Below are 25,047 nucleotides of genomic sequence, written 5' to 3'. Positions count from 1 at the left end.
TTATTTTCTTCAACACACTCTGCTGTAAAGTTGTTTTCTTCACTTTTCCCTGAATATTTTTCCTACAACAGCTTATGCATTTTGTTCCTTCCTCCTTCTCTCCATTTATTCTGGAAATGCTTCTGTGGATTTCTTTTAAGTTTTCCCTCTAAACCGTACAGTTTAACATTTGATTAGGTAATATGCTGGGCTTCCTTGTGGCTCAACTGATAAAGAATCCGCCTGCAATGTGGGAGACCGGGGTTCGATCCGTGGGTTGGGAAGATCCCCTGGAGAAGGGAAAGGCTACCCACTCCAGTATTCTGGTCTGGAGAATTCCATGGGCTGTATAGTCCATGGGGTCGCAAAGAGTCGGACACGACTGAGTGACTTTTACCTCACAGGTAACATGCTAAAGCTTAGTTTGAGTTAATCTTGCATTCTCAGCTAAATTAATTTTCTGATATGTCAGGTGTAATTAGAGCATAGTTCTATTCAAGGAGTAAGGAGCAGGGTTCAGCAATGTCTTCATTGCCCTGTGACTCCTACAAGATCATAGGAAAGGATCACTCAAGACAACAGTTGACCTACAGTGAGCAAGACACACATGAGGGGGGAGTTCTCTGATGGCTGGATTAATTTCCTTCTTTGTCCAACTGCAGCACCGTGTAGGGTGCTTCAAGGGTGAATTGTTCTTGTTGTTTTAGTTTCTGGTTATGTCTGACTCTTTTGCGACCCCATGGACTGTAGCCCACCAGGCTCCTCTGTCCATGGGGTTTCCAGACAAGAATACTAGAGTGAGTTGCCATTTCTTTCTCCAGGGAAACTTCCCGATCCAGGGATCAAACCTGGGTCTCCTGCATTGGCAGGTAGATTCATTACCATTGAGCCACCAGGGAAGCCCTCTTGAAGAGTGAATAAATTGGCTTACAACATGCAGTAGAGCATGCAACAAACCGAACCAACTGAAAAACAAATTCTTGAATAGGGCCCTCTGAATTGTCACCCCTTCTAAATCAGTAAATAATAGCTATGTGATACTTGGCATTTTGCAGTTTTTACTGACTTGTTTTTTGTTGCTTTCTTCTTATTACTAGAATAATATATGTTTATCTTAGAAACTGTAGATGAGGAAAAAGAATAAAAAATCACCTGTGACTCCAAAACCTGGTGTATATGGTTTTGCATGTTTCATAAATATACATACCATATACAGATGGTCCCTAATATACAATAGTTCAATTTAGGATTTTTCAATTTTATGATAGTGCAAAAGAAATATAGTACAATAAAAATGGTACTCTGAATTCTCAATTTGGATCTTTTCCTGGGCCAGGGACATGTGGTATGATATTCAGGTATTTAATAAGTTATATGAAATATTCAACACTTCATTATTAAGTAGGCTTGTGTTAGATGCTGTTTCCCGCTTGTAGGCTAATGTAAGTGTTTTGAGCACATTTAAGGTAGGCTAGGCTAAATTATGATATTCAGTAGGATAGTTAGGTTAAATGCATTTTTGATTTAGGATTAGTTTATGGTGTCAAAACCCCATGCTAAATTGAGGAAGAGCTGTATATTTATAAAACAGGAATCATACCATACTTCTAAAACTTAAAATTTGTATTTTTTCCTTTTTAAATTGAGATATAACTTATGCCCAGTAATTTGCATAAATCTCAATGCTCAGTGAATGTTTACATAATTGCTTGTTACCTTTTTTTCACCTAACAATGTGTGAACATTTCCCAGGTATTAAATATGTTTCTACATTTGAAAAGACCCTGATGCTGGGAAAGATTGAAGGCAGGAGAAGGGGACGACAGAGGATGAGATGTTTGGATGGCATCACCAACTCAACGGACACGGGTTTGGGTGGACTCCGAGAGTTGGTGATGGACAGGGAGGCCTGGTGTGCTGCGGTTGATCGGGTTGCAAAGAGTCGGACACGACTGTGCAACTGAACTCAACTGAACTACATCTTTTAAAATGACTACATGATATACTACTGTATGTGGATCATTATTTAAATGATTGTTGGACAGTTAATTTTTCTACAAAACTTTCATTATTGTTAATTGGTAATGATAACTATCATTATTGCTGTATCTTTATACACATTCTTTTTTTTGGCTCCACCATGCAGTATGTGGGATCTTAGTTTCTGGAGCAGGGATCAAACTCTCTTCTCCTGCATTGGAAGTGCAGTCTTAACCACTGGACTGCCAGGGAAGTCCCACAAGTCACTGTTTTAAATAATCCTGTTTGTGTCTTGTCTGCCTCTCTCCGTTGCACTGTAAGCTCCCTAAGAACTGTTTACCACATCTTTTTCTACAATCATGCTGAGCACAAAATAGGTCCTCAATAAATATTTGTTGAATGACTAGATTATCAAATGAATTATCAAATGATCTCTTAGTCTATTTCTTTCTACTCTCGTGTGTGTTAATTGCTTAATCGTGTCTGATTCTTTGTGACTCCATGGACTGTAGCTCTCTAGGCTCCTCTGTCCATGGGATTTTCCAGGCAAGAATACTGGAATGGATTGCTATTTCCTTCTCCAGGGGATCTTCCCGACTCAAGGATTGAACCCCATCTCCTGCATTGCAGGCAGATTCTTTACTGTCTGAGCCATCATGGAAGTCTGTCTACTCTTAAGCTGTTTTAAAAATTATGAAATATTCTTAACACTCAGGAAAGTGCTCACTACTCATATTTAACAAATGCTAAGATTTTACCATAATGCTTCAAATTTTTTTCTATTCCTTAAAAAAAAAAAAGAGGTAAAAATATATCAGAGGTGAAAAAATGGCCAATTTGAGGAGTATGTAAAAATGGATATTGTTTATCAACTTCTAAAAGGAATGGTTCATTTACATCACTTACATAAACTCAAACTACAGATCCCAGCCAGCACTGCAACAGTTCCGCATGTGGGCTATTCTTTTCTCTTGTATAAACAGCCAATGAAAACTAGAGTTTACAAAGGTCTAGGATGACAGCTGGTGTGTTGACTGTGGCCAGCCTTAAATCTAGTTAACTGCCGTTTGGAACGCGCTGCTGTAAACCAGATCTCAAAAGGCGTTTCCTGTTAATTCTCAGTTCATTGTGCCTCTTGTTTCAAAGGGAAGAAAAACTGGTTTAGTCATCTCAATGGATGCGATACTGAATTACAAGTCGGAAGATACTGAAGATTACTACACATTACTGGGATGTGATGAACTGTCTTCGGTAAGCAATGAATAGTGCTGTTCTTTTTCACAACAGTATTTCAAGTTTTATTTAAGGTTTTAAAATTTTGAACTTTAAGTCACATTGCCTAAAAACCTAATCATGTATTATTTTAAAGCTCTTTTGGCTCAGAGAAAGTTAAGGACTTAAAATAGAGTGTTGGGTCTTTACTTGAATAGTGTCCTCTTTCAATTTTCTGGACACTTCTGATTGAATATGTGTATTCTGACACATGGTCATAGACTGTTTTTCAAATATACTAAAAATGTATATTTGAAATTTTATTGTAATTGCTATTGGCAGTGTTTCATAGTATATACATAAGCTATATCTTTATTATGGTAATGTACACTGTAATTGAGATGAAATTTAATTTTCTAGTAATGATTTAAAAATGTTTCATGAAAATATGTAGTCTTACATGAACACTTAAATTATTTAAACCAAGAAACATCCTTTTGGGTTAATAATTCAAATTGTGTAACAGGAATTACTTCTTTAAACTGTGGCTTCTGGAACAAAATATGTGACAACTCTGTAATTGTTCATTTGATCTACAATGGAACAATGTTTTAAAGGTCCCTATGGATAATTATAAGGTCATAAAAATTTTTCACATTATGAAAAGTTCATTTATAATTTTACCTCCCAAAGGTAACATTCTTAATGTTTGGTAAATTAGTCTCCAGACTCTTTCCTATGTATGTATTTTTGAAGAACATGTTTACTTTTTACCAATTAATATTATAATAAGGATTTCTCCATGCTACTAAAGGTTCTTCATACGTGGGTTAATGATTGCATAATATTTTATTTTACTATTGTACCAAAACTGATTAGTCTCTTATTGTTAAACATTTCATTTACAGTTTTTTTAGTATTTTAAATATTGTTTAGATGAGTATGAAATATATTTTATTACATTATTAAATATATTCACATTGTTTTATATTTATGTAAGTATTAAAATATTTATTTTATTACTAAAATATAGCTATTAATATTAAATGCTTTAAAGCGAATTAGTTTTCTATTTATCTTTGTTTTATAAGGCTGGAGTTAAGTAATAAAATGTACTTAGTTTTGTTTGGCAAATAGAATGCAGTATTGGACACAAAGATTAAAATCTCTATCTTCATCAACCTGAGGAAGTTAGCTTAGGTACCTTGTAGTTAAACACCCACACACAAAAGAGGTTATAATATTCTCTTAATTGCATATTTCTTCTTTAGGGTAATATGTTACTTTTGTTTTCTTTAGGGGTGGTTTACTTATATTAATTGAGAAAGCTTATCATGTGTTATTCGTACTTTGAATTATACTCTTGCCAAATAATTTTTTGAAGGAACTATTTAAATCAAAGGAACATAATTTAATTTGAAAAGTTTCACAATTCGGATTTTTAAAAAATATTGTTATGCTAGGTTATAAAGTAAAGGTTGTAATATCCCTTAAATAAATCTCTTTAGTCAGGCTTTTGTAGTTATGTTATTGTCTTTTCAGTTTACAAAAAATGATCCCATTGTTTATTTATAATGTTTATAACAATTTCATTTTGTCGTGACCAGTTATAATCATACTTCTCTGTGTATACTGTGGCATATATTAAAAGAAGAATATGTCAAAAAAAAAAAAAAAGGTGAATGAGAGCTCTTGACATTCCTTCTTCTGGATATATTTTACTAATTCTGTCGTTGCATAGTATTTGTAGATAACAGTCACTTATCTAAAATGAAATGACCTGTCGCAATTTTATCCATTCCTTTTATACATTATCTTTCTCCTCTTTTTATATGTATCCTTCTCATTTACAAACATCTTAATGCTTTTCGGAGAAGGCAATGGCAACCCACTCCAGTACTCTTGCCTGGAAAATCCCGTGGACGGAGGAGCCTGGTAGGCTGGAGTCCATGGGATCGCTAGGAGTCGGACATGACTGAGCGACTTCACTTTCACTTTTCACTTTCATGCATTGGAGAAGGAAATGGCGACCCACTCCAGTGTTCTTGCCTGGAGAATCCCAGGGATGGGGGCGCCTGGCGGGCTGCCGTCTATGGGGTTGCACAGAGTCGGACACAACTGAAGTGACTTATGAGTAATGGTTTTTTAAACTATTATTGTGACATTTCCTTTACTTGATTTGTGTTGTCTGGATTTTCTTTACTTCAAATATTCCTTGATTTGATACTCTAAAAAATTAACCAGAACTGTTTCTATCCAAAAGCAATTTAGCAGTTATAATTTCAAAGCAACTTGATATTTTGATACTACTTAAAACAATTGAGACACACACATAATTCTTTTGCTTAGTATACAAAGTTCTTACACTTTAAAGCTTGTGTTGGAAATTAATAAATGACATAAGTAAGGCCATGGAAGAATTTCCATGCTGTTGAGTAGAAAACAAATACTCCCTGTTCAGAAACATTTACCAAAATTTAAGGAAAGAATATCTGAAAAGACTTCGGAGAAGAGATGGGGTGTGCAGTCAGAATGGCTGCGATCCAAAAGTCTACAAATAATAAATGCTGGAGAGGTGTGGAGAAAAGGGAACCCTCTTACACTGTTGGTGGGAATGCAAACTAGTACAGCCACTATGGAGAACAGTGTGGAGATTCCTTAAAAAACTGGAAATAGAAATGCCTTATGATCCAGCAATCCCACTGCTAGGCATACACACTGAGGAAACCAGAAGGGAAAGAGACACGTGTACCCCAATGTTCATCGCAGCACTGTTTATAATAGCCAGGACATGGAAGCAACCTAGATGCCCATCAGCAGATGAATAGATAAGAAAGCTGTGGTACATATACACAATGGAGTATTACTCAGCCATTAAAAAGAATACATTTGAATCAGTTCTAATGAGGTGGATGAAACTGGAGCCTATTATACAGGGTGAAGTAAGCCAGAAGGAAAAACACCAATACAGTATACTAACGCATATATATGGAATTTAGAAAGATGGTAACAATAACCCTGTGAACGAGACAGCAAAAGAGACAGTGATGTATAGAACAGTCTTATGGACTCTGTGGGAGAGGGAGAGGGTGGGAAGATTTGGGAGAATGGCATTGAAACACGTAAAATATCATATATGAAACAAGATGCCAGTCCAGGTTTGATGGACGCTTGGGGCTAGTGCACTGGGACGACCCAGAGGGATGGTATGGGGAGGGAGGAGGGAGGAGGGTTCAGGATGGGGAACACATGTATACCTGTGGTGGATTCATTTTGATATTTGGCAAAACTAATACAATTATGTAAAGTTTAAAAATTAAATAAAATTTAAAAAAATTAAAAAATAAAATAGCTCAAAAATAAAGAGAAAAATGGACTTATAAAAAATAAATAAAACTATTTTTAATTAAAAAAAAAAGAGATGGGGTGTGAAACGATTCTGCATCAAAATTTAGATGCATGGAGGGAGACACAGAGGGCATTTGAGTGGCCAGGGGAAAGCTGGAGAAGATCCTTTCAAGTGGGAATCAAATTAGTCCCTATTGCACATGAGTATTTCCTGGCGCAGAGCAAAATACTATGCTATTAGGATATGCAAAAGATAAGCTTTTAAGTTTTAAAATTTAATTTCTAAAATTATATATGTTCAATAAGGAAATGAGGAGTATAAAGAGAGCATAGGGAAAAATGCCAACCCAAACGCTTAATGTTTGAGACTATGATATATGCATGCCATTTTATGCATGCATATATATATATAATTTTGTATAAATAAGTACATGTACATATGTATACATATTTATATGTTTATCTTTATATGTGGGTTCCCCATGGCTCAGGTGGTAAGAATTTGCCCGCAATGTGGGAGACCTAGGTTTGATCCCTGGGTTGGGAAGATCCCCTGGAGAAGGGAAAGGCTACCCACTCCAGTATTCTGGCCTGGAGAATTCCATGGACTCTAGTATAGTCCATGGGGTCCTGTGTCTGGAGTCAGACAGCCTGAGTTGAAATCCTGGCTCTGCAACTTACTAGCTCTGTGACTGGGAAAATTACTTTCCTATGTTTCGTTTCCCTAATCTGCAAAATGGGAATGATGATAGTACCCACCTCATAGAGTTGCTGTGGGAATTGAAAGACATGCTATATTTAAAGTACTTAGAACAGTACCTGGCACACAATAGGTCTCAATAAACCTTAGCCATTATTTATAATTATTTTATTTTATTTATTTGGTGTAGCTCACAGAATCCTAGTTCCCCAACCAGCGACTGAACCCAGGCCCATGGCAGTGAAAGCATGGAGTCCTAATTACGGGACTGCCAGAGAATTTCCTCATTGTTTTACATATACACACATATACACATATGTTACATAATTCCTTTTGAGTAAAACATTAAGATTTTATACCTCACACAATGCTGTGTAGCTTACCTTTTTCTCATAGGATGTTTTATATAAAATTTCTCAGATTATTAAAAATCTTCTACTACAAGAAGATTTTTTTAATGACTGCAAAGTATGCCATCCTATAGCCCTATTACAATTAACTTTAGCAATATCCTATTACTAGGCACCCAGGTTTTTGTTTAAAATGTATAACTTTTTATTCATTGAACCTTCTTATAACTAAATCCATTCCCTACCTTCAATTATCCTCTTAGCCAAATTCCTATAATTGAAATGGTTGGATTGAAAAGTATGAAAAAAATTAAAGGATTTATATATTTTGTTGTTGTTGTTCAGTCGCTAAGTCATGTCTGACTCTCTGTGACCCCGTGGGGTATAGCATGCTAAGCTCCTCTGTCCTTTACTATCTCCTGGAGTTTGCTCAAACTCATGTCTATTGAGTAAATGATGCTAACTAACCATCTCATCCTTTTCCACCTCCTTCTCCTTTTGCCTTCAATCTTTCCCAGCATCAGGGTCTTTTCCAATGAGTTGACTCTTTGCATCAAGAGGCCAAAGTATTGGAGCTTTAGCATCAGTCTTCCAATGGATATTTAGGGTTGATTTCCTTTAGGATTGACTGGTTTGATCTCCTTGCTGTCCAAGGGACTCTCAAGAATCTTCTCTAGCACCATAATTTGAAAGCATCCATTCTTTGGTGCTCAGTTTGCTTTATGGTCCAACTGTCACATCTGTACATGACTACTGGAAAAATCATAGCTTTGAGTATATGGACCTTTGTCAGCAAAGTGATGTCTCTGCTTTTTAATATCCTGTCTACATTTATCATAGCTTTATATATGTATATCTCAATTGATTTATAGAAAATTTGCTAAAAATGTTAAAAGAACATTTAAATTCTTCACAGGAAAGCACAGGTGAGTTCATTTCCTTGTACCCTCAGTGACACTGGTTATAATAATTCATGGATGTTTTGACTTTTTGATTATGAGTAAAGTTGATGTTTATTGTATATTATTGGCCAGTAGAATAGACAGCTTTCCAGATCATTGGACATTGTGTCAGAAACGCAAAATTCAGTGGACTTTGACATGAAGGGCCTTAGTTGTCCATGAGCTGCACTTGGCACCAGGAACATGGGGTGGTGAGGCCAGGAGATAAATAGAATGTGCCCAAGACAAACTAAGCCACTTTATTGGTTAGTTTTCCCAGAACCAGCCCTACACAGAAGATCTGTAATTAATTCTGTGGTAGTAAAATATGAAAAGTAATGATAGACTGATATGCACTTTTCTTAACTTTTAAAAATTGGATAGGAATGAAATAAACAACAACAAACCCCCCAAACTCTCTACTTTTGATATATAGGTATAGTTTTTATCCATTTGTGCTATTAATTTCCCCGAGATAGATACATAAATATGTAATGTGTATAAAAATGTGTTTTGAAGGATTCTATCATCTTAGGGGAAAAGGAGAAAAAGTGTTTTTAAAATTTTATTATGTTATGTTTGGCTGCACTGGATCTTCGTTGCTTTTTGGGGTCTTTTTCCAGTTGCGGTGAGCAGAGTCTACTCTTTGTTGTGGTTCAAGGACTTCTCATTACTGTGGCTGCTCTTGTTGAGAAGCGCAGGCTCTAGGCATGTGGGCTTCAGTATTTGTGGCACACAGGCTCAGTAGTTGTGGTTCGCAGGCCCTAGGGCATGGGCTCAGAAGCTGTGGTACACCGCCTTAGTTGGTCTGAGGTATGTGGAATCTTCTCCAATCAGATATCGAATTGGCAGGCAGATTCTTATCCATTGCACCACCAGGAAAGTCCAGGAATAAAGGTTTCTTAAAAAATATTCTGTATTGATGGAAATCTTTTCAAAGAGAGTTTGTGAGTACTTATAAATTACTTGTTAATTAAAAAATGCTATTAGATTCTTTAAAATATTTAATATTTAAAAATTTTAAAATCTCAATTTTCTTTGTTTTATTAGCAGGTTATGGTGACAGGTAAAGGGAGCACCCAGGAAGAGGAAACATAACTCTAGTTCTTACTAGGAAATCTATCTCTTCCTGTTATTCCAAGGGTCTCCCAGAACATACTTAACAAGGAAGAGAACAGAGATATCAATCTGGGCTTTAAACATACTCATATCTAATACTGTCTTTGATTGTAAAAGTGAAGATTTTTTTTATGAGAGTTGATTAAGGATGACAATAGAGCTGATAAAAATATTTCTCCCATGATTCTTATGACAATATTGAACTGAACTGCTTGAGAATTTAATTCTCAAACGAGGTAATTTGCTATCATGAATTTGTGCATAGTAAATGTGGAACTTGTTAATAGGTCCTAAACCTGAAGAACTGGCCCATGTAAAACAGTGGTTAAGATGATGGGATTTGGGGATTTCCCTGGCAGTTCAGTGGTTAGGACTCCTCAATTTCATTTCATGGTTTGATCCTTGGTTGAGGAACTAAGATCCCACAAGCTGTACAGCCAGCCAAAAACCAAAAAGAATTATTGGATTTGAATTCCAACTGCTTAGTTAACAAAAAACTCAGCTTTTTTTCCAGTAACAAGTTAAATGAGTTCAAGGAACTTAACCACTGATGCTTAATTAATAGCTATTAAGTTCTTACTGTGATCAGGTTTTGTGTTAAGTGCTAGAGTTACATTATTCATGAAATGTAAAGATGAGGAAATCTAAGCACATGGAAATTATATAACTTGCCTACACTGACAGGGCAGAACTGGGATTTAAAACAAAGCAATCAGATAGTCGGACATGACTTAGCGACTAAACAACAACAAAAAGTCAGATACTAAGAGCCACGCAAACACTTTTGCATTCTGCTGTTGACATTACAATTATAATTAATAAAGCCAAGTCTTGATAATTCATGATAATAAGGATTAGATGGGTGAGTGAAACCCAATAAAATCATAGATGGCCCTCAAACCTCATTTTAGTTTGGGCGGAAATCTCTGTTTTTTCAATCAAAATGTCTAACCAAACTGTTTACTGGTAACATAATGATCAAGTTTATCCTTTTTTTTTTTTTCTAAATTGTGAAAAATTTTTTTTCTTTCCAACTTTATGGAGATATAATTGACATACAGTACTGTAAGTTTGAAGTGCAGATTACCACAAGTTTACTGAACATCCATCATCGATATAAATAACAAATAAAATAGAAAATTTTTCCTTGTGATGAGAACTCTTAGGATTTACTCTTTTAACACCCTTCATATACTACGCATAGTAGTGTTAATTATATGTATCATTTTTTACATCACTAATACTTATTTAACTGGAAATTTGTATCTTTTGACTACCTTTATTTAACCCCTCCATCCCCAATTGTGAAATTCTTTGTGTGTGTGTGAAATTCTTAATAAAAAAGAAAAGGACAAAAAAAGAAGAAAGAACTTTATAATGGGTAATTTATAAACTGGACAATCATCTTGAATAACAGAGGTGGCTAAACATCCTTTGAAGAACTCAGGTGTGTAAACACACCTTTTATATATTGTTAGGATAAACCTATATGACCACTTTTAATGTTTAAATATACTGAACTCATAGGTGTCTTGGGCCATCATCTGAATACAGTAGCAAGTTCAATTGTCATTACATACTACTATGTGAATAGGAATGTTTATTGGATACTTTCTGAATTTTGTGATTGAGAAAATAATTTCTTAGACTAAAAAGTCAAAATGCAAATAGGAATCAAAATAAAAAGGTAAGTGTTCATGGTGGCTTTTTTTGGGAAGGACTGACACCCTACTTTTCCCTTTATGTCATTCAAGTTGGATGCTTCATTTTAAACATTAATTTCTGTTTTAGGTTGAACAAATCCTTGCAGAATTTAAGGTCAGGGCCCTGGAATGTCACCCTGACAAGCATCCTGAAAATTCCAAAGCTGGTAAGTATTGAATAATGGTTGCTTTTCGTGAAAAAGTATAGCATATAGACCTAAAAAGCCAGTGAATAGTAGCTTCATTTTCTTTTATCTATTTATGTTCAAAATTATTCTTTCATTTAATGCCAAAGAGTGTTTTTGCACTATTGGATGGAGGCTGAAGAGGAAACCGGGTAGGGTCTTTTTTCTAATAGCAGTCATTTAACATTCATTTATCTTTCTGCTATAATGTGCTGCTTCATGGTTTACAATTTGTCCAGTTCGGACTTCCCTAGTGGTCCAGTGGTTAAGACTCCATGCTTCCAATGCAGAGGGTGTGGGTTTGATCCCTGGTTGGGGAACTAAGATCCCACATGCCAAAATAAATAAATAAATAAATAAATAAAATAACAATAAGAATAAAAAAAGTGTGTCCAGTTTTATGCTTCCTTTCACCAATTTTTAAATGTTAACAGTGACTTCCATTTGTAACTAGGTGGTTATCTTAATGAGAACCTTGCTGTGTTTTCTTCTGAATAGGTCTGTATATATTATATAATAATATATTCATACATTTGTTTTTTCTTTATCATATTTTAAATTTCATGACCATAAATTTATACATAAATGCTTTTGTGTATCTCAGCTTGAAAAAATACAGACAAAACAATAATCCTTTCTTAACCTGTCTCCCTCCTGCTTCTTCTCTATCACTGTACTTCCCTTTAGAGCCAGTTTTCCTGAAAAAGAAGGTCATAGTTGGTATCGCTACTTCCCTTTCAGCCAGTTTTCAGTTTATCCCATTTTGACTTCCTCCTCACCTTTCTAGGAAATGGCTCTTGTAATAGTCACCAAGAACTTCTTGGCTGCCAACTCCTTTTAGTCCTTATCTTCCCTGAGCTCGCATCAGAATTTGAAACTGTTGATCATGCTCATCTTCTTGACACTCCTTTTTCTTAGCTACCAGGATATGCCCTTATGCTTTTCCTCCTACTTCTTGGGCTACTCTTTCTGTCTCTTTTGTGACGTCTTCCCTTCTGTCCTAAGGTTCCCTTCTAAAATCTCTTCTGAGGACTTCCCTGGTGGTCCTGTGGTTAAGACTTGGCTTTCCAATGCATGGGGTATAGATTTGAGGCCTGACTGGGGAACTAAGATCCCATATCCCTTGCAGCCAAAAAAAGCAAAACATAAAACAGAAACAATATTGTAACACATTTAGTACAGACTTTAAAAATGGAACACATAAAAAATCTTTAAAAAAGTTTTAAACTCTCTTCTGGGCTTACTCCCCACTTTTTCTCTAGAATTTTGTTGAAGTCTGTGGTTTTCAATCATCAGTTATTTGTTGATGGCTTCCCATTTTATCCTTAACTCAGTTCTCATTCCTCAGTTTCAGACTGTGGCTTTGCTGCTTTTTGAAAATATCCTTTTGAGCACATTTCAATGTCACTCTGTCAAAAACTGGCCTTATTATTCATCCTTCTCTCACCTCTTATGTGCATGCTCAGTCGCTCAGTCGTGTCCATGTATGTACCACCCAGCTTAAAACTTCACCAATGCAGTTCAAGTCTTTTGTATATTCCTACCATGATTTTATTCTCAGAGTAGGTAATACTATCTAAAACTTGATGACTATCGTTACTATAATATATGTGTATACTATTGGTATATGTCTAGTATGTGTATACCTATGATTTTTTTTTTTTTTTTGCCGTGTCTTGGAACATATGGGATCTTCCCTGGGCAGGGATTGAATCCTCACTCCTCTGTAGTGGAAGAGTGGAGTCTTAACCACTGGACCATCAGGGAAGTACTATATGTGATTTTTCTGTAAGGAAAATATGATTAAGACATGTCGGCTGCTGTTTAGTCACTAAGTTGTGTCCAACTCTTTGCAACCCCATGGAGTGTAGCCTGCCAGGCTCCTCTGCCCATGGGATGTCCCAGGCAAGAATACTGGAGTGGACTGCCATTTCCTTCTCCAGGAGATCTTCCTGACCCAGGGATTGAACCTGCATCTCCTGCATTAGCAGGCGGATTCTTTACCCTTGGAGCCACCAAGAAAGCCCATTAAGACTTATCTTTAACTCCACATTTCACAAATGGTAAAACTCAACTCCTTTTCATTAAAAAAAATTTCCCTTATCTTAAAGCTCTTAATTAATTTTCTCTAGAAATCACTGATCCCTTTGATTGTATAAATGGGTTATTTTCCAATGTTTAGAGTCATCTTTTGTTAGATACTTAACTATTACCATTGCACATTTGATTTTTCCCCTTTTTATTAAGACATAACTTACTTAAAGCAAATGTGAAAAAACCATAAGTATAAACTTGATAAATTTTTGTCTACATATAACCAGTTTAACCACTGCCCAGATGAAGACGTAGAACATTTCTACCACTCCAGGAAAAGTCCCTTTTCATGTCCCCTTCAGTGTCAGCACCCTTTCCCATTGTTGGATCTTTATCATCATGGATTAGTTTTGCCTAGTTTAAATTTTATATACGTGGAATCATATGGTATGTACTCTTTTGTGAAGCTTCTTTTGCTTTACCTTATGTCTGTAATATTTACACCTTGATTGTACATGTAACAGTGGTTCATTCTTTGTCATTGCTGGGCCTTGAGGCATAAGCCCCTTCATGTTGTGCCCCTCCCCACATCTCCAGTCTCATTTTCTCTTCACCACCATGCTTACAACCCTATGTTTCAGCCACTCAGCACTACTTTGGCTCCTAGGGACATTCCTGGTGGTCCAGTGGTTAATAATCTGACTTCCAGTCTTATGGACTCTGTGGGAGAGGGAGAGGGTGGGAAGATTTGGGAGAATGACATTGAAACATGTATAATATCATATATGAAACGAGTCGCCAGTCCAGGTTCGATATACGATACTGGATGCTTGGGGCTGGTGCACTGGGATGACCCAGAGGGATGGTATGGGGAGGGAGGAGGGAGGAGGGTTCAGGATGGGGAACACATGTATACCTGTGGCGGATTCATTTCAATATTTGGCAAAACCAATACAATATTGTAAAGTTTAAAAAAAAATTCCTGAAAAATTAAAAAAAAAAAAAAAAAAGAATCTGATTTCCAATGCAGGGGACATGGGCTCAATCCCTGGTCGGGGAACTAAGATCCCACATGCCACAGAACAACTAAGCCGGAGTGCCTCAACTAGAGAGTCTGTGTGCTGCAAACCAAAGAGCCCACATGCTCTGGAGCCTACGTACCACAAATAAAGGGAAGCCCATGTGTCACAGTGAAGAGCCTGGGTACTGTAACTAAGACTCGACTCAGCCAAAAATAAATATTTTAAAATATCCCAGGATTTAAAGAATTATTTAAAAGAAAAAAAAAAAAAAGAACTACCTTGGCTCTTTAATGTATCCTGCTGTCTACTCTCTAAACCTTTATACTTATTGCTTTTTCTGCCTGGAACATTCCTGAGGCCTGCTTACCTCCCTGCCCTGCTTTTGATTGGCTGGGTCGTGCTCCCAAGTCAGGTCTCAGCTTGGCCATCACTTCCTCTGGGATTCATGTGTGCTCCAGCTACCCAGAGCCCCCTATACATATGTCAGGTGGCCGACTGTATATTATATTGTTAGCTTGTTAACTGTTTGCTTATTAGTTATACTGGAGGCTCTGTGAAGCTGGTCTTGCTTATCTCATTCAAAATGGTATGCCTTGCACCCAAAATAGTATGAACAGCACCTGCCATGGACGACAGCTACTTTGTGCACAAACTTTCTTGAATGAGTGGAAGAATGAATTCATGAACATTTCTGTAGGAGACATATATTAGTTACCCTTCTAGAATTAATATTAAGATAGGTATCCTAGCATAAAACTGTAAAAATTTGATAAACACTTAAAAAAATCACCACTACAGATTATTCTTTAACTGGGTTCTCTCCCAGTGAAGCATGGCGTTGAGTTGTTTTTCTGTCACGGCAAATGATTTCCATTAAGGATACATGATGAATCATTGTGCAGTCATTGCCATTCTAGTTGCCATAGTGATGGGAGTTTTCATGTACGGGTGTCTGAAGGTTTCTTGTTCAGAGAAACACTGGACTGTGTAAATACTGTTTAAAATGAAAAGATACACAGACATTAATATCTTCCTTTGTCAGGCTTGCAATAGATAGATGATTCAACCTTTGGATAGAAATTGTTTTCAAACATGTTCAAGCATCTGTTTACTTAATTTGGATGAACATGACTTCCTGAAAATTTAAGTTGTTCTTTACATACTTGCAGAAGGGTTAAGGTTACTGATAAAAATACTTTAAAATGTGAAACAAAAATTCACCCTGATGCTGGTTTTAGCTTGACTGAAATCCAGAATATATTGGACAGATTTTGAAACACATTTCATTAAGGTAAAAAGCTAAGCCTGTAGAGCAACTGCAGGTAGAAGAAATTAAACTTGTGTAATATGCCTTTTTGGCTTGCTAAATGTAGTCTCAACCATTGCCATTGAAATGACTGATTTGGTAGTATGATGGAGTAGTAGATAAGAACACAGGTCTGTCTGTCTGCATTGCTTCTAGCTCCTATTTATGAACTAGTTGATTTTTGGCAACCTTTTTGAGCCTCAGCATTCTCCTAGGCAGAATGGGAGACGAATAGCATATTATCACCTCTTCTGTCTCTTTGTGCTCAGTTGCTCAGTCGTGTCCAACTCTTTGTGACCCCATTGCCTGTAGCCCGCCAGGCTCCTCTGTCCATGGGATTCTTCAGGCAAGAATACTGGAGTGGGTTGCCATGCCCTCCTCCAAGGGATCTTCCTGACCCAGGGATCAAACCTGAGTATCCTGCATCTCCTGCCTTGACAGGCAGATTCTTTACCATTGCGCCACCTGGGAAGCCCATGTATCTGCTGTGAGGATTAGAGGGATTTTGCATGTGGGAAGAACTCAATGGATGTCGGCAATTATGATTCAGTGTACTTTTCTTTTCTATGAAGCACTGCAAGATAAAAATCTAACAAAATGGGACATTTTTTTGTAAATAAACATTAGCTATTTCTCTCATTAAAAAAAATCTAAACCTAAGGCTTTTTGAGATCCTCCTTTTGCAGTAGGTGATGCAGGCAGGACTGGTCGTGCTATAGAAATTGAGTCACTGAGATCAAAAGCCGCTGGTTGGTGCTCATGCCAGTCCTGTGTGTGTGTGTGTGTGTGTGTGTGTGTGTATGTGTGACAGCAGTGGTTTCAAGTCAACCCTTTATTAACTTCCCTTTGACCCTGAAGAGATTTCAGACTAACTTAAGGACCTGTGAAATGGTATTTTTGTTATTGATTTACAGGCTTCAGAGACATCTGAATATTTGAAGAAGGGAAACTCTTTGTCTTTTACTAATTGACATCTTTCAATGTCTCAATGTTTTCCTACTTTAAAAACTCTTTATTGCTTTTTTTTCCCCTTAGAATAAAAATAACATACAGTATTAAATAATGTTGAAAGTGAAAGTCTGCTCTTATCTCTTTGCCAGAGAAACACTGTTAACAGTGGATATATTTTCCTCCAGATTGTTTTCAAAGCATGTCCTGACTTCTTCTCATTATTATTTCTCAAGTAATTTTAAGTGGCCTACAGTTAAAATGTGGCTATTATAATAATATAATTTTTATTGTGAAATATGAATTAAGAGGACCTCTGTATTTTCAAAGCAGACCTGGAGTTAAATTGGAATGTTTCTTAAGTATTCCATCATCATTTTCTCGTATAAGCTTATAAAATGAAATCTCTCTTCCCAGAACTGGTACATGTTTATCTTGTATGATTCATTTGATTAGCTGGTATATTAAAGGACAAATATAAATCCAAGCACATTTTTTATTAAATGTGGTGAAGGTGTGGAACAAAGAAAAGGCCACCTAACAGGAAAGGTAAGGTCTCTTTTGCTTTCTGCTTATCATCTGCTGTTGAGGGATTGACATAAGAATAATTTCTTTCATTCCGGAAACTCTGAAAAATGAGGCCAACAATAATGTGCAAAGAGAAGGTGAATTGTAGATAAAAATGTAAATTTTTACAACCTCTGCTCGAGTAGTCACTGGTGTGTGCATCCATGGTAATAATTTAACGAGCTTTTTATTTCTGTTGGAAAAAGTGACATCTCATTTATACACTGGTACATTTACATTGTCGTCAGCAACAGGAAGGATTACTCACTCAAGCTGGCAGCTATTGCAAGATGTTTTTTATGTATTTGTTTTCCTTCGCTTTCAATAGCCCCACCTTTAGGATTTTCCTTTTAATCCATCGATTGCTACTACCTCCAGCGGTGATATCAAATATTTAATGATATATTAAGCACCTGTGCTGCCCAGCTTTGGACAGGGCCCAGGAGGAACCCTGCCATGCTGGGCAGTATCTCTGGTTGCTGAAGGAATAGTTGGAGTAGTGGTTTTGGGGGATGAGAGCTTAGGAACAGTAGCCCTTTACCAACTGGGGAACAGAAGTATTTCAGTAGTTTCACGATTGGGATGGTGGTACCATCAGTACTGACTGTACATTGTCCTAATGTCTTTTGTTTCAGAGGATATTGACTACTTCTCATGAGCTATTTTTAAGCACTGTCAGGATAATTTTAATTATTTTTCCCACTAACACTATTAAAAGGTGCCTAATTCACAAACTGTTTTAAGGGTATGTCACTTTTTTGGTGCTTGGAGCTCAGGTAACAGCATTCCATGAACATCTTTATATTCACATTCAAATTGGAAGCATTCGCTCATTCATTCATTGAACAAATACTTTTTGAGCACCTGCTACACTGCTTTAGTACAAGGGATGCAGCAGAAAACAAAAGTCTCTGCCCTCATGGAGTTTGTATGCTCATGGAGGATTATAAACAAATAACTGTACATAATGTCAGGGGGTAGGTGCCAGGGGGCTTCCCAGGTGGCATTAGAGGTAAAGGACCCCCCCTGCCATTGCAGGTTAGACATAAAAGATGCCGGTTCAATCCCTGGGTTGGGAAGATCCCCTGGAGGAGGAAATGGCAACCCACTCCAGTATTCCTGCCTGGAGAATCCCATGGACAAAGGAGCCTGGCAGGCTATAGTCCATAATGTTGCACAAAGTCAGACATGAGTGAAGTGACTTAGCACACACTCAGGTACCATGAAGAAAAGTAAAGCAGAGTGAGGGAGACAAAGGAATGGGGCTGATGGGGTGGGCAGCTATTTTATGTAGAAGGTTGGAGAAAACTCCATCAACAAGACAATACCCAAGCTGACATCTGGAAGAAGTAAGCTGTGTGAGTGCTTAGGGTAAAGTGTTCTTGGCAGAAATGACAGCAAGTTCCAAGTCCTGGGGCTGCACTGTGCTTGGTGTACTCAAGGAACATCAGGGCGGCTACTATGGCTGTAGCGAAGGAGATGGGAAAAGTAGGAGGAAATGAAGTTGGAGAAGGAAGAGAAGGCTAGAGAGCAGGCAGAGCATGCCAGACCTAATAGCCATGATGAGAATTTTCAGTTTAATTCCAACAAAAATGAAAGTAAAAATGGAAGTGATTTTGAGTAGAAGAGTGATATTATGTGACTTCTTTTACTTTCTTTTTTCTTTAAGATCATTTAAAAAAATATTTAATTTTATTTATTTATTTGGCCGTGCTGGGTCTTAGACGCGGCACACGGGATCTTTAGTTGCAGCATGTGAACTCTTGGTTGTGGCATGTGGGATCTAGTTCCCTGGTCAGGGAATGATCCCAGCCTCCTCCATTGGGAATGTGGAGTTTTAGCCACAGACCACCAGTGAAGTCCTTCTTCCTTTTTTTTTCTCTCTTTTTTGGCCATGCTGTGTGGCTTGCAGAGTCTTAGTTGAACCCAGGCCCTCAGCTATGAAAGCGTAGAGTCCCAATAATCAGACTACCAGTGAATCCCCTATGTAAATTATTTTTGAAAAGACCACTCTGACTGCTGTGTAGAAGAAAAAGCAAGGCAAAGGCAGGGAGTTGAGCAGCTAATATAATCATCCAGCCAAGAGAGGATGGTGGCTTGGACTAGAGTGACGGCCGTGGAGGTAGGGGCAAGAGGTCAAAGCTTGGGGATAGTTTAAAGATATACTGACTCCACAGATAGAGTCAACAGGACTTGATGAATTAGAAATGAGATGTGAAAGAAAGAGAAGAATCAAGGATGACCCCAAGTGTAGAGGAAACTAGTGAAGTATTTCCTGAGTCCTCAAGCACAATCAATCTTACTTCTGTATTTCTCTTTAGCACACTGTATTGAAATGATTTGTGTATATGTCTGCTTCCTTACTAGACTCTAAGTTTCTCAAGGGCACAACCTGCATCTTAGTGATGAATGTTGACATTTTCATTATCCTCAGAGATGAAGGAGAAAGTGGGGATTCGAGGGTAACATGTACTGTAGGAAAATGGAAGGGGCAGGAGGCAGGCAAGTGTAGCCTGGTGAGCACCAGCTGGGGAGCCTGGCAGGCTTGGGTTTGAATCGTGGCTCCATCACTTGTACCTTAGGACAAGTCACATTAACCTCCTTTAGCTTTAGACCATGTAAAATGTGAATAATACTAATATTAATAATATCCACTTGATAAGGTTGTTGTGAACAAGAAACTATACTCATCCTGCCCCTCTACGTAGTCACAGAGTAGTCACCAGAGTCCTGGTTTGAGTTCCAAGTCACACAGCAAATTCACACTGGCTATTTATTTTACATATGGGAGTGTGTATGTTTCCACGCTACTCACTCCATTCATCCCACCGTCTCCTTCCCCTGTCCCCTGAGGGTGTCCATAAGTCTGTTCTCTATGTTTGCACCTCCATTGCTGCTCTGCAAATAGGTTCCTCAGTACCATCTTTCTAGATTCCATGCTGCTGCTACTTAGTCGTGTCCGACTCTGTGCGACCCTATGGACTACAGCCTGCCAGGTTCCTCTGTCCATGGGATTCTCTAGGCAAGAGTACTGGAGTGGGTTGCCATGCCCTCCTCCAGGGAATTGTTCCAGACCCAGGGGTTGAACCTGGATCTCCTGCATTGCAGGCAGATTCTTTACTGCTTTCCAGTATCCTTGCCTGGAAAATTCCATGGACAGAGGAGCCTGGCGGGCTACAGTCTAGGGGGTCACAAAGATTCAGAGATGACTGAGTGGCTGAACACACACACACACACACACACACACACACACAGAAAAGACTGTAACTTATCCAATGTTTGTAAATGTCTATCCCATGAGATAAATTATGTCTGTTGCTCATATCTGCATCATCAGCACCTGGGATAGCACCTGTCACATCACTGGAGCTCAGTAAAGGGAGTGGATAAACTGTGAGCCAGGTACTTTGCATACATTATCTCACTTGTCCTTACAGTACACTTTATAAATGAGGAAAAGAAAGCTTGATGAAGTGAATTGGCCCAAGGTTACATAGCTGGTAAATAACAGACACCTATTTCAGTGAGATCAGTTTGGGCGTTTAAAATAACTCCTCCAGGGCATGCTCATTTTTTGATTTGTTTTTCAGTGGAGACTTTTCAGAAACTGCAGAAGGCAAAGGACATTTTGACTAATGAAGCAAGTCGAGCCCGCTATGACCACTGGCGAAGGAGCCAGATGTCAATGTCATTCCAGCAGTGGGAAGCTTTGAGTGACTCGGTGAAAATGGTAGGTTTCTCTCTGGGATGAAGGGAATTTATGAAGCTCAGGCTGCCCTGGATTAGACTCACATAGTAGCTTAAAGGGGCTTCCCTGGTGGCTCAGATGGTAAAGAATCCACCTGCAATGTGGGACACCTGGTTTCGATCCCTGGGTTGGGAAGATCCCCTGGAGGAGGGCATGGCAACCCACTCCAATATTCTTGCCTGGAGAATTCCCATAGACAGAGGAACCTGGCAGGCTACAGTCCATGGGGTCGCAAAGAGTTGGACATGGCTGAGCAACTAAGCACAGCACACAGCACAGCAGCTCAAAGTATCAACAGACAAGAGGAGAGAGAAGACCAAGAAGCTGGTAGAATCTGGATACAATGCAGTATCCACAAAATCTTGTGAAAGGAAATTCAATACATCAGGGTCAGAAGAATCTCCGACTGTGCTTTTCAGTCTCTGGCTGTTTGTATATGTATATGTAGATATGTATACATGTATATATATATACATATGCTTCCTGTTAGCATCTACTGTTTGATACATTCTGATAACTGTGCTTCTCAAGTTGCTCATATAACACTGCTGAATTTTGAACCAATGCATATTCATATGCTCCATCTTTTTAGTTCATATGAGCCTGTTCTCTTCTCAAAGCTTAATAAAGTCAATAAAAACAGGACCTGATTAATCAAAGAAATCTGTACATTATTCCTGTTATTAATTTTGGTAAAAGAATTATTGGATAGATGCAGAGAGACTTTTAAAACCATCCTGTTATTTTCTTCCATGCCATTAAAAAACCAAATATAAAATAATCTCTATAATTTTTATGTTATATATTTATTTTGTTCTTCCATGGACCATTGTAGATTGCAGAGAGAATGTAATTTTAGAGGTTTCTACATTCTTAGGCATAATTTACAGGATTTTTAAAATCTGCTTTATTTTTTTCCCTACAGGGATACTTTTCTATAACATGAAACTTAAAAATGGAGAAGTTACCTTATAAGGAAGTGTTCAGGGACATGTTAGAATAAGTGTATAAAGTGATTCACATCTCTTAAATTCTGGTTCTTCAGGTTTCTTCTTAATAGTTTTTATTTAAACAATACTTGATCAAATTATTTTTTCACTGATATATGACCTGTACCAGTGAGGGAGGATCTTTGAAGTAATGGGGAAGAACAATGCAAAACTCTCAAAGTATATAGTTAAAGCCACTCTACATAACATATAAATGCTTTTCTTCATTTCATTTTAGAATGCAGTATATATTCATATGATTTGTTTACGGTTGGTTAATTATTTATGAAGGACTAACTATAAGACTGTTGAATATACATACAGAATAACTAGAGAGAATCTTTAAAAAAATAGTGACTTAGCTTCACATACTCAAAAATAGGATTTTTCTTCTACATTGTGTATATCCAAAATTCCTTAACTCTGACTAAACATTGTTCTGCCACCTCTATATAACCATATTTCTATTCTCTTGAGTATTACACACTGTAACTGCTACTGAATTAGTGACCCTTGCTATTTTAATGCCTTTCGATTTATAGTTCATTTTTCTTGATGATCCACTGAACTGTATTACTTAATTTTAACTGCTAATATCAAGTTAGTTGTGGATTTTTCAAAAAGTCTTCTCCAAGTCCCTGTTCTAATTTATATTGCAGATGTCTTTCCATTAAATACTAATGTCCTATCTCCAAACACATCATTTCTGCTTAGAATTTAGTTTAATTATGAACTGTTTGAGGGCTTACAATAATAACATTTCACATCTTCAGTTCAGTTCAGTTCAGTCGCTCAGTCGTGTCCGACTCTTTGTGACCCCATGAATCACAGCATGCCAGGCCTCCCTGTCCATCACCAACTCCTGGAGTTCACTCAAAGTCATGTCTATCGAGTCAGTGATGCCATCCAGCCATCTCATCCTCTGTCGTCCCCTTCTCCTCCTGCCCCCAATCCCTCCCAGCATCAGACTCTTTTCCAATGAGTCAGCTTACTGGCTGCATTATTGGTCTTGTCAGCAATGTTGAAATACTATGCTGGGCTAGCGTTTGGTTTGGGATTTATTTTTATTAGTAGTACAAAAATGATGAAATGCATATCTTTCCACTTTAAATCAGCAGTGATATTTTTCCTTGCACAGTCTTCTTTGTTTGGGCTCAACCATGCTGTTTCTGTGTTTCTTCCTCAGTGAACTTTGAAATCCCTACACCAAGTTTCATGTGTTTTGTACCTCACTGGATAGACTTTCTTTTTTAAAAAATTTTTTATTTATTTATTTATTTTTGGCTGCACTGGTCTTTGTTGCTGTGTGTGGACTTTCTCTGGTTGTGGAGCACGGGCTTTGGGGCACACGGGCTTCAGTAGTTGAGGCACATGGGCTCAGTGACTGCGGCACACAAGTTCAGTTGCCATGTAGCACCTGCGATCTTTCTGGACCAGAAATTGAACTCGTGTCCTCTGCTTTGGCAGGCGGATTCTTGACCACTGCACCACTAGGCAAGTCCCAGATAGACTTTCTGTAACTTCCTTTCATTCCTTTCTGTTCTAATTCTCATAGTGATTTCTGCATGTGAAAACATCACAGCAGAAGTAAGGTTCTCTATAACATTTTAGTTGTCGTTTTTTTTGTGTGTGTGCATTTTTTTATCCATCCTTTCACACTCACTACTCTAGAGAAATTAAAACAATTGTCATACCTAGTTTTGTTCACCACCTATTATATCACTACCATTGTGTAGATAAATATCATCATTAGGGTATTTGGACTAGATATACTACATATGCCATTCTGACAATAAAATGGTTATAATTCAGGACTTGAAATTTTAGGTGACATTTATCTGAAACACATCTGCATGTTTCCTTGCCCTAAGGACAAATCACAATGCACTTTTGCAGCATCACACAGGTTCCTAACATGAGAATCTCCTAGAGCAAATTCCTCACACAGCTTCAGGGATGATACATTTCTATCATTCAACGGTGATGAAACTCTAATTTGTATTTTTTTCCCCCACTGCAAGTCCTTGTCACTTAACCAGCTATTGATTTTACTTTTTCCTTTTTAGAAGCTCCTCCTGATAGTTTAATTTGTAAAACTTTTGATAAATCAATCACCAAGAGGGAGGGGATGTATAGGTATGAATGGCTCTTTCATTTTTCTGTACAGTAGAAACGAACACAACATTGTAAAGCAATTATACAACTAAAAAAGTGTTCGATCAGGTCAATGAGTATGTTGGAAATTTAAGTCTAGATATGTAATATAGGTTTAAAAAAGGGAAATTTAAATCTAGATATGTAATGTTGGTTTAAAAAAGGGAATATGAAGTGGGGACTTCAGTAACTGTGGCCTTCACATCTTGGAATAACTTGAAAACAGATACCTTTCCAGCTTAAAGAATCTTAGGGAAATCATTGCTATCTTGTTAAATGGTTTTACCCCAAGGAATCCACGGTGTGAATGGTTCTTCCTCCAAAATGGCTTGAGGATGGTTCTGGGGAAAGGGTTACAGCGAAGCCATAGTGAAAATAAAATTCTGAGAAAAACATTCTCATAAGCTGTTAAAAATGTCCCATGCTGTATCAGTTACTACAAATGCTTTCAGAGTATTTACTATAGGTCAGTCATTAATCCTCACCCTGTCATCTAAGGCAGACTGTAGGCGCTTTTATTCTGAGAGAGAAGTACTGAGACAGAGAGTCAAGATATTGTATACAGGCCACCTAGCTGACCTGTGACACATACAGCTCACGTTTTCAGTTCTCTGAGCCCTGAAAGCTTGCATTTCTTACTCTCAGTCTTTCACTAAGTTTCTCAGTATCCTTTGCCCTCCACAGACAAAGCCACTGGCCAGCCTCCTCTATTCCTTGCACATGCAAAAAACCCAAGAAACTAAGCAAATAAAACAATAACAA

At 37.5% G+C, this 25,047-nt stretch overlaps 1 protein-coding gene across 1 annotated transcript in view; it reads left to right on the top strand.

The window, feature by feature from the left end:
- The first annotated feature begins 2,984 nt into the window (after nt 1-2,984).
- DNAJC12 (DnaJ heat shock protein family (Hsp40) member C12) overlaps nt 2,985-25,047 on the top strand; it is a 35,252-nt gene continuing 13,189 nt past the window's right edge. The window contains exons 1-3 of the mRNA NM_174096.2: nt 2,985-3,210; nt 11,421-11,499; nt 20,985-21,124. Coding sequence (NP_776521.1) covers nt 3,133-3,210; nt 11,421-11,499; nt 20,985-21,124 — 297 coding nt within the window. The 5' untranslated portion in view covers nt 2,985-3,132. The remainder of the gene's footprint in view (nt 3,211-11,420; nt 11,500-20,984; nt 21,125-25,047) is intronic.

This window comes from Bos taurus, chromosome 28 (assembly GCF_002263795.3).
Source record: "Bos taurus isolate L1 Dominette 01449 registration number 42190680 breed Hereford chromosome 28, ARS-UCD2.0, whole genome shotgun sequence".
NCBI classification, from domain to species: domain Eukaryota; kingdom Metazoa; phylum Chordata; class Mammalia; order Artiodactyla; family Bovidae; genus Bos; species Bos taurus.
This window is presented reverse-complemented; position numbering and strand designations above follow the sequence as displayed.